Below are 10,315 nucleotides of genomic sequence, written 5' to 3' on the forward strand. Positions count from 1 at the left end.
TAGCTAAATCGACGTGCTGCGGAATAAAATGACATTACACAAATCATTTTACACAGATTAAACCTAGCGCACTAGTAAAAAAAACCTTTACCCGAGTAATTTTGCCGTGGTGAAGTAGGCTGAAGATGTATCTTGAAGACGTGCATGTTTTCGTGCCTACTCATTTCCTCTGAAGTTATTTACTTTCGGCGGTCTCCGCGCTGCGCAGACAATCGACATTTGACATCAAAGTACCGCGAGAACGATTCAAGAGCTATGCTTTCATTTCGCTCTCGCGGTACTTGATGTTGCAGTCAGATTCGGCTCTCGCGTTCAATTAAACCAAAGCTGATTAGAACCGCTGACTTACCCCCTTAAAATTTTTAGGCTACTATCCTCACCTTTTACCCGTTATATCAGGGTGAACATATCAGGATGGAAACACGTCCTGGCAGCTGAGAATGTTACTGTCAGATACAGTTCCCCGTGTTTAGTTATAAAAAAGGTTCACGCATGAGTAAAATCCTACTTCTGACTCTTTACCAAATAATATTTAAGCCCTGTGGTTTTTAGTCAGTTATCCCTGACTTTTTGTCTTATGAACCCAAGTAACAGTCTGACAGTAACTTTCTCTCCTGTCAGGATGTTTCCTTATATAATGTGAACATCAGAGCCCTCTTGCGGCCACGAATGTGCTTTTCCAAGAAAATTGGTACAACAGCGGCAGGGCGCGAGCTGTCAAAACACGGGCTTTTATTATGAAGGGACTTTTACAGCGCATAGGATACAACACAGCTGAAGTGGAGGTAGTGTAAATTTTCCTTTATTTTTGCTTCTTGAATGTTCTGTTTATAAAATGATCTTAACGATATGCTCGTGTTACATCAGCTATCACTATTATTACTTTCTTAAATCTTGAAAGGAAAGAATTTGCTCAAATCCGAGACTGTTTAATCGGAAGACACATGCTAGCCACACAGGCTAATGTGTAACTTAGTTGTTTTGACGTTGCTACTAAGTCAAATTGAAGTACAAAGATAAATTGAAGCCTTGTATTGTATTACTTCTGTTTTCATACAAAAACTATAAAAGTAGTCTTTTGCTTGTGTTGACAGTTTGTAATTCGTAATCATTGACCTTGTATAAAGTGTGTTTCTTTTCCCTTAAAACACTTGGAGAGAAAGAAAGTTCAAGTTCACTTTTCTCAGCAAGCCCCAACAGAAACCATCTCAGAAATTGGATTTAATCGTTATTATGGGAATTGTGTAGGGTTTAGTGGAAACTATAATGGTATTTGTGGTTCTGTACTGGTAATGTATTAGGTTCTGTTGGTAGAACATGTATTGGTCATCTGGTGAATGGAACCATTAGGACATTATTAAATCCAACAGGAATAAGACCCAAAACACACTACTTAAAGAAATTGTAGTTATAATTTTAATGGTAAACGACTGATTTTTTATTATAATTGTAAATTAGATTTTAGATTTATTCTCCAGATTGAGTTGATTCAAGGATGGAGTCCAATGGCAGACCCTCAACAACACAGATCGCGATGCTGGCTACTAGTTCAGCTCTGACTGCCATTTTATACACAATATACAAGAGGAAATCAAACCATGTTGTTAGACTGAGGGTAAGAAAACAATCCAATGAATCATTAAGTTAAACTTAACCTGTAACCAACCAGAGGTAAAAACATGTTCTGCTTATCAGGAAGCCAAAAAGATTACCTTAAATCCAGATCTGAAAACAGTTCTCAGTGAAGCTCCTGGAAAGTGTGTTCCTTATGCTGTTATTGAAGGTATGACTTGTAGAAGTAACTGAAGAAATACATTTAATATATATATATATATATATATATATATATATAGTATGTGGTGGGTTTGGGATATTATTTGTCCTTTTTTTGCATAAAATGTTATTTTATTTGTCTTTAGGAGTGGTGCGGTCTGTCAAGGAGACCTTAAACAGCCAGTTCGTAGACAACTGCAAAGGCGTCATCGAGAGGTTGACCTTGAAAGAGAAGAAGATGGTGTGGAATCGCACAACACATCACTGGTATATCTTCTCAATGTCCATCACATGTATACACATATATACTAGGCATTATTTTTTTATCATGTCAAGTCATTTTTTATTTATTTCACTGTACCAACACATCTTTCAGGAATGATTGTGAGAAGGTCATCCACCAACGCACTAACACCGTGCCCTTTGACCTCACCCCACACGGTGACACTGTTCCTGCGACCGTCCGTGTGGTCCGTCCTCTCGATGCGGCCGAATTGGATCTGGAGACCACTTATGAGAACTTCCACCCTTCCAAGCAGTCTCTGACCAACGTCATCGGGCACTTCATCAGCGGCGAGCGCCCGCAGGGCATCGAGGAGACGGAGGAAATGTTGCGTCTGGGTGCCAGCATGACTGGTGTGGGGGAGCTGGTGCTAGATAACAACCTGGTTCGTCTTCAACCTCCCAAGCAGGGCTGGCGTTATTTCCTCAGCCGTCTGGACTACGATGAGCTCCTGAACAAACAAGAGAGACCATTAAGGCTCTGGAGGGTCTTGACGGCGCTGTTCGGATTGGCCGCCTGTGCAACATTATTCTACATGCTGTGGCGGCAGTACGTGCTGCGCAGGGATCAAAAAAAAGAGCGCAGCCTGCTGGATGAGTTCAGGAAGTGGAAGAACAGACGTTTACAGGAACTCAACCTGACCGAGGAAGAAATCTCACCCAACACGTGCACCATATGTCTGAGTAATGAACGATCGTGCGTGTTTCTAGAGTGTGGTCATGTGTGTACCTGTGAGCAGTGCTATAGGGCCCTGCCCGATCCTAAGAAATGCCCCATATGTAGGGCTAGAATAGACAGGATTGTTCCTCTGTATAATATCTAGGGGCCTTATTATAAACATAGTGTGCGTGGAATTGAGTAAAAGGGCATTTTTTGTGTGCAGGCACTGTATTTCCATTTCACAAAAACTGAATCTGATAATCCAGTGAGCACTAAAAACAAGTTGGTTTTCATATTTCAGTTGGTTAACTGTTGTTGTTGAAAACGTTTTTTTTTTTTCCTCTGTTATTTTGTTATGATCATCATTTGTGCCATTGTGATCCCACATTTATTGCATTTTGGCCTATTTTATGAAAATCAATAAAAAGGAAGCAATTTTATTTTGCAAAACGAAATTAAACCTTCTTTGGGACCAGTTCCTCTTCAATTCTAAGTACCATTACGGCATCCAAACATTTTACTGTTGAGCTTTGTGTGTGTGGTTGTGTAACTGTCATTTTCTCAATGGTTTATTACTGTTATGCAATACATTTGTTTTAACTGTATTACAGTAAAACTACAAAACAGAACAGTGCAAAAATATTAATGGTGCTGCATTATCTAAGCTTCATTATTTTTCTGCAAAATATATAGTATGAAGATAAAAATTTGACAGGTTTTGTCAAAATCATCCCTAGGACATATTGATTGTATGTTTTTTATCAACTGTAGGGGAAACTTTTTTAAACTACATTTGCATTCAGACGCTTTATTCAGAAATGGCAGGGAAGATGGAACTGAATAATTGTTCTTTCGTTTTCAATATGTTAACTGTTGTGGTTTAATATTATTGTACAATCAACATTACAGTGGCTTTAAAAAGATTAAACAGCATCAGATGGTCTGCAGTGGGTTTGTTCTTAGATATTATTTATCCATTGTTAAAGGGGTCATATGGCGCGAATACGTGTTTTTCTGTGTCTTTGGTGTGTTATAAGTTTCCCATGCATGTATTAGACACGTAAAATTGCAAAAATTTAAGTGTCGGAGCAAAAGATGCATTCTATTTAAAAGCGAATGCTCACCCAGACCTGCCTGAAACGCCTCGTGTAACCACACCCCCACAAATCTACGTCAGTTGGTGGTATGATTTGACTAAGACCGCCCAAATGTATACGCAAGTAAGGTGGGGGTACCTGTCAGTACAATTGCTTTGGAACCTGATGTTCCAAATATGGTAAGAGGCGTTACATTTCCGTCACACGTTTGCAGTATTCGACCAATCACTACGCACTGGTTAACTGGCCAATCATAGCACACCTCGCTTTTCAGAGCCATGAGCTTTGTAAAAAATCTGTTTCAGAGAGGTGGGACGAAGAGGAGATACAAACATGCCTGGTAAGTGGAAAATACAGCGTTTTTGAACCTTGAATCATGTATACACATTGCATTACATCTAAAACAAACGATAATATTCGTTTTAGGCGTGTCATATGACCCCTTTAAGTGTATAGGCCCAGAAAAAAATAAGAAATATTCATTTAAGCAGAATTTCTAGATGTATTGTGGCCATTTCAGTCCAGTGTCTGTTGAATTTCAACAAAACCAAACCTCATGAGTGACAAAGTCATCCAACACCAATGTGAAAGACTGAGCACGACTAGACACATGGAAACTGAAAAATCGAGGTTATCACATAAAAAAATTGTTTTGAACTTTTCCTAAATACATGTACAAATATTACCGTTGTATTGCTTAAAAGTGAATATAAACTTGTTTTCTTTGCAGTATTTGAGGTCTGGAAAAAATACAGAGCATCTACATTCTGCAAATAAATGCAAATAGAAACATTTTAATTGAAGGTTTTAGAGAACTATAGTAGTTCACAGAATCAATCAAAAACGATAATTTTACCTAAACACCTACCTATAAATAGTAAATTCAGAAAAACTGAAAATAATTTTGAAATGGCCTTTATTTTTTCCGCGGCTGTTTTTGCATTACTTGTGCACAAATGGTCATTTTTCACCTGACCAGAAGATGGCAGTAAATACCTGTCTATTTACCATCACAGTTTAGTTTTATAAGGGTCACGAAGCCTTTACTCAGTGCTCAGATCCAATCTTGTTGTATCAATATGATATAAATAATAACACGCAAAATTATGAAATCTACAAAGATTACTTACTAACAATAGTAACACTATGAATGATGTAGAGCTTTTAAGATACGTTTAAACCCCTAAAGGCACGAATACAAAAAAAAAAACACCAGATTGTGAAACGAATGAGTCCCATACACTAATAACAGGCAGCAGTTGAAAATAACTATTTATTAATTTAGCAGAAGCTTTTATTTACTCCATGCTCCAAAGCGATATAGCCGCGCGGGCCACCCATTGCAAGTCTTAGATGTATTGTTTAAGGGGATTGTTCATGAATCACACCATCAGTTGTTTAAATCTATACTATTGAGTTTGTCAGCCAATTGTTTTAACCACACCACTCATTTGCAAACGTGTAGGGAAGTTTAGGTGTCTTCCTCAATGCATCACCCAACCCTTCTGGGGTTCGAACCATACTTTTAACCCATATCTTTAACTACTACGCCACGACATTCGATGTTTAAGACAACAAAAGTGACAGGGGTGGATAGGAGGGGGAGCTTGTGGATGCAGCATTCTGAGTGACGTCTGTGCCAGAGATCGGACTGTGTTTTTGCATCGCGCTCTTGTTTTGCATGTGCATCAGTTTTTCCTTGGCGTTGTGCGTCCGTCCATCCTTCGTCTGCAAAGACGACTGAAAACGTGAAAGTGACTTCATGTAGGTAAAAAACACCTGCATTCGACCGTGGCTGTTTTGTTTCGGGTCCGATCTCCCCTTGTTCCGTTATCGATTATTATCACTATACAGACATCGATTATCGCGGTCATGTCGGAGGTGTTGCCTTATGATGACAACATCACCCATTATGGTGACAATGGAGACGAGGAAGAAATATCACTCACCTGTCGTCTGCAGAACAACACCAACAACTTCTTTGGGTCCACGCCGAACAAACGACCTCCGAAACTCGGACAGATCGGACGGAGTAAGAGAGGTGAGACTGTTATTCATTTATATATATAATGACGCATTGTCGCAAACGTAAAATATCATATAAACCGCGTTTATTAAAAGATTTATATCAAAATCATTTGCATATACAAAATAAACATTATTAATTGCACTCACTAATGCTTTGTTTCAAGTATTTGCCAGTTATAAGAAAGTGATGCCTTTAAATATGCCAATGTAGCATCACGTGATGATGTCACTGATGCGTTTGCATTTACTTGCCTGCACGTTATGTCACGTTATGATCACAGATAACATGGACATGGACTTTGACTTTTATTTATAGCGAAGTTTACACCAAAACTGAAAGTTATGTCATTATATTATATGTAATTCAATACACATATGACTTTCCTCTTTTGAACACAAATTGAGATCACATTGGTTTGTAAAAGTTTTTATTTTCTGTTCCATTAAAAATCTAAAATGCATAATAATAATAATAGACGTACAATAAAATACTGTTTTAAAGATGATGTAACACTGCTTGACACTGTTTATCATGTCATGTCACTTACAAATCATTTGATCAATCTGCAATGCCTGATTAACATTTTCCAATATCAACAAATCCATAGTGTTGTCAATTCTTCATCGGCAGTCATCTTTCATTCAAATATCTAATTTCTCAATTCGTCTTCTTTGCAGTTGTCATAGAAGACGACCAAATTGATGAAGTCCTGAACAACACAGCAGAAAAGTCTTCGGCGGGTGTGTAACGCTCAAGGACGTTGGTAAAGCGGCTAAAACGTGTTACATGCGTTCTGCATACGATGCACTTTGAGGTTCCACTTAGGATGGGTTGAATTTCACAGTGTGGCAGCGGGGGAAGAGAGTTCCCGCTGCAGGCGTCCAGATGGAGGATGTTTTCTCTCTTTAAGGGCATGTTTTCTATCCCTCTTATAAAGTGAGAGCTTACACTGGACATGCAAGTCCTAGCGTGTGTTGTATAATACATGTGGAATTGGTCTGTGGTGGTCAAGGTTCCGTTTATGTTGTCAGAGGAATGCATTGATATCACAAGGACAAACTTTTGTTCTTTATTTTGCCATGAGACCGAGCGGTTTCTCTGTATCTTTTGTGCACAATGAAACGTTTCACTTTAAACATCCTAATTGTGATCTCTTGGATATGTTTTCTTTTGTTTTCTCTTTGCATAAAGATGATGGACCGAGCAAAGGTTTTTTTATAGAGTGAGAGAGGAAAGACCTACTTTTTAAAACCAGTTTTTCATGTTGCATATCGTAGTTTTTAATATGGCTGCCTGCTTTAGCCTGAAGTGAAGAGCTTATTTTTTATGTCAAGGAGCTAGTTTATGTCAGAGAAAGAAAAACTGTTTATCTATATTCGTAGCACATTTAAATGTGGTTGTGGCTGCTTTAAACTGAACAGGTTTGTGCCGAATAGAGCAAAAAAGATGCCAGTCAACTTGTGTCACCCAAGTAATGTGAAGTTTTTCAGGCCTGCCTCTCATACTGTATGTGTTTCAGGGCTTTTCTAATGGCTTTGCATGAGAATGGCACAAACGCCTCCTTCTGTGGCAGTGAAACTGATATATATATATATATAATTTCTTATTTTGAATGACGAACCTTAGACTTTTGAATATTGTCTATGTTGCACTTCCCTATACTGTTACAGGGCTACATCTGCAATGAAATGTATCACCAATAAAATGTGATTATATAACAAAAATGCCTCTGATTTATGTCTTGATTTTCATATTATTTGATCAAATATGAACACTTTATTTTATTAACAATAAGTAAAATCAACAAATGGGTTTGTAAAAACATAACATAACACATTGAATTTAAAAGAATATGTTTTAGGTTCAGATAGGAGAGAATTTCATGTGCACTTGACTAAACAAAGTCAACAATAAGAGCAAAAAATGAAAAATGCTTAAAGATATTTTATCTATTAACAATACCTCATTAAAAACAAGCCAAAATCCTGTTTCAGTAATGCAAACATTCAGATTTACAAAACATTTAAGAACATTCAGACATTTGCAATCAACCAACATACACATTTACAAAACATTACAAGAATGAATTTAATTGACCAATATTTAGATTACATAGCCTACGAGTTGGATCTGCAGAGTCCAGATTTAGGTAAAAACATCACATGACACACCCACCCTCTCATGAAGCCCCCCTGGGTGAGTTGGTGATCAGGTGAGTCAACCCAATAAATGTTCACTCTTTGGTAAAAGTGTTTTACGCTTAAAAGCTTTATTGGTATCATTTGAACATGAGAAGCTGGGCTTACTAACTCAGTTACAAGATTTCCATCTCGATTATTAAAGGAAATGAAGCAGAACTAAAAAAACTAGGCTGCAGGGGAAATAGTGAAGAAATCTATTAAGTAAAGCACTTGCAGTCTGTGTCTGTGTTCTTTTGAAAGCATTGTAGATCTCTGCTCTCACCCCCACATTTCTAAACTCAGAACACACTAGGAATGACTTGGCAAACTAAGCGCAAGTTTACTTATTTTTATTTTTAAACTGCCGAACTAAACTGCATGGATTGTGTTGGCCTATTGTTTCTCTATGAAATGCATAATTTACTAGGAAAAACGTTTCATTTACAGCAAAAGTTGTTGAAATATTCCTTCTCACAGGCAAACAAAATTTGACAGGGTTGTCAAGATTGTTGTAAGGCGTCACTTTCTGATAGGTTCCAGTGGAAATTAATTATCTCTAATTATCTAAATACGGAGACGTTTGATTGGCTGCTTTAATAGACGTTTAGTCATGCCTTCCAAAATCGGATTGAATTAAATGATGGTGGCTGTCAAGAGTGCTCAAGTCATTAAGCATCAACCGTGAAAAAGGCCCTTCATCTGCCTGCACGCACAGCGTCAATGAAGTATAGCCTACTCAATAAATGACCACGCCTTCTTTTATTTAGACACGCCCATCTCGCAACGGCCTGTTATCTGTGACCAACCTGTTATCTGTGACCAACCTGTAATAGCCAAAAGCAAATTTATAATAAAATATTCTGCCTGATGAGTGAGAGAAATAAAACATATAAATACATTGTGTTCCAAAAATAAGTTCTGTGGTGTCAACGACCAAAACAGTAAAAAACAAAATCATGCACAGTCTTAACAATGCAGCACATCACATAGACCAGCTTAGAATCTAAACACTGAAGGACCATACAGAAGTCTTTTGTGTGTTGGCATCTTATTAGAAAACAGCAACAGATGATGCGTAGCCGCGTGGTGGGTCGGTAGCGCGAACCTGTGCGCGCGAGACCAGTTCTCCCTCATTATTGTCCACTCTCTAGACACAGAGCTGCTAACTGTACAGTTGGCTGCCATGGCAACAGATGCGAGCGATCAGGAGAAGCGATGTGAGCCCCAATCGCCACCTTTTCTCAATGCAAACAATACAGCTTTGGATCAAAGCCGTGTGCTCTATTATCCCCCACTTCAGCCTTCAATGAGATCGCTTTCAAGAGTCACGTGATTCATCTGAAATCGTTGCTGTTGTGCGTCTTTAATTGCGGGTTTCCATTGCATTCACGCACTCGGTACAAGACGACAAGAGTGAAGGGAAAAAACAACACAGTCTCAAGGGAATTCGTGACATGTAAATGTAGAATCTATCAACTTTTGTTCATGGACACGAATTTCACTTTTTTTCGTGTCACTCGGCGCGACTTTTTTGTTTGTTACTCAACACTAATTTCATGTAGGCCTGTTTTAATACGCACTATCTTTAATATGTATAAATATATAACAATGCAATCTGATGGTAATTCGTACCTATTTTACAAGGTGGCTCATTCATGTGAATTCCTACGGTGTCATTCGTACGGTTTATTATGATTTCACTTCGCTCCTGTGACGTTAGGTTTAGGGGCGGGGTTAGGGTGGACCTTTCTCTTGCTTAGTAACCTCGTAAAATGAGTTCATTTGAGCAAATTAGCTTTTGCGCCTGTGATTTTAGGGTTTGATAGCCATCTTGTGAAACATGAACGACTTTCTCTGGTTTTTCGGCTTTCTCAGGTTATAAACATTTCTATACACGTGTGGGATGTGTATCGAAAGTCGTGTTGAGTGCACACAAAAAAAGGGGGGAATTCGTGTCCATGAACACGAATTTATAGATTCTACATTTCGTGACTATGTCAGGAACGGCCTTGAGACTGCGTTGAAAAAAACAGTTGACCAAGAAAGGACCAGAGAGCATATAAGAATATAATAGAAATCTGGAGCTTTGTGATAATATGTGTAATCTTTTTCTCTGCAAGAAAATATGATGAAATTAGACTTTTTGTCAGATTTAATTAATTTATTTTAATTCATTCAATTTAAAAATTATATTAGATACAAGACAAGTGAGAGCAGTTCATGTAGTTAAACAACTTCAATAGGACCGTTGTTGTTTTTCTTCCTCCTGACTTATAGGGCCTATAACATGCCT

At 38.1% G+C, this 10,315-nt stretch overlaps 2 protein-coding genes across 3 annotated transcripts; both read left to right on the forward strand.

Moving 5' to 3' along the window:
* The first annotated feature begins 700 nt into the window (after nucleotides 1-700).
* mul1b (mitochondrial E3 ubiquitin protein ligase 1b) lies at nucleotides 701-3,656 on the forward strand. 2 transcript variants are annotated; one of them, XM_057320073.1, is made up of 5 exons: nucleotides 701-785; nucleotides 1,479-1,615; nucleotides 1,696-1,783; nucleotides 1,920-2,040; nucleotides 2,150-3,656. In XM_057320073.1, the coding sequence occupies exons 2-5, from the start codon at nucleotides 1,496-1,498 to the stop codon at nucleotides 2,877-2,879; spliced, it is 1,059 nt and encodes a 352-aa protein (XP_057176056.1). In that variant the 5' UTR covers nucleotides 701-785; nucleotides 1,479-1,495; the 3' UTR covers nucleotides 2,880-3,656. The 2 variants fall into 2 exon arrangements, with proteins under 2 accessions (XP_057176056.1, XP_057176055.1); XM_057320072.1 differs by having other exon boundaries at nucleotides 764-785; nucleotides 1,459-1,615.
* Nucleotides 3,657-5,324: 1,668 nt separating this feature from the next.
* On the forward strand, nucleotides 5,325-7,558 carry camk2n1b (calcium/calmodulin-dependent protein kinase II inhibitor 1b). The gene is made up of 2 exons (XM_057320074.1): nucleotides 5,325-5,854; nucleotides 6,520-7,558. Exons 1-2 carry the CDS (start codon nucleotides 5,686-5,688, stop codon nucleotides 6,588-6,590), a joined length of 240 nt encoding a protein of 79 aa, XP_057176057.1. The 5' UTR covers nucleotides 5,325-5,685; the 3' UTR covers nucleotides 6,591-7,558.
* The last annotated feature ends 2,757 nt before the right edge of the window (nucleotides 7,559-10,315 follow it).

The sequence above is a fragment of the Triplophysa rosa genome, linkage group LG21, assembly GCF_024868665.1.
Source record: "Triplophysa rosa linkage group LG21, Trosa_1v2, whole genome shotgun sequence".
Taxonomy (NCBI): domain Eukaryota; kingdom Metazoa; phylum Chordata; class Actinopteri; order Cypriniformes; family Nemacheilidae; genus Triplophysa; species Triplophysa rosa.

Excerpts from the sequence above, each read along its gene's own strand:
- camk2n1b (XM_057320074.1), top strand. The coding sequence starts at position 5,686 with ATGTCGGAGGTGTTGCCTTATGATGACAACATCACCCATTATGGTGAC. Across the intron at positions 5,855-6,519 it reads GATCGGACGGAGTAAGAGAG|TTGTCATAGAAGACGACCAA; the intron begins GTGAGACTGTTA and ends TCTTCTTTGCAG.
- mul1b (XM_057320073.1), top strand. The coding sequence starts at position 1,496 with ATGGAGTCCAATGGCAGACCCTCAACAACACAGATCGCGATGCTGGCT. Across the intron at positions 1,616-1,695 it reads ACCATGTTGTTAGACTGAGG|GAAGCCAAAAAGATTACCTT; the intron begins GTAAGAAAACAA and ends TCTGCTTATCAG. Across the intron at positions 2,041-2,149 it reads AATCGCACAACACATCACTG|GAATGATTGTGAGAAGGTCA; the intron begins GTATATCTTCTC and ends CACATCTTTCAG.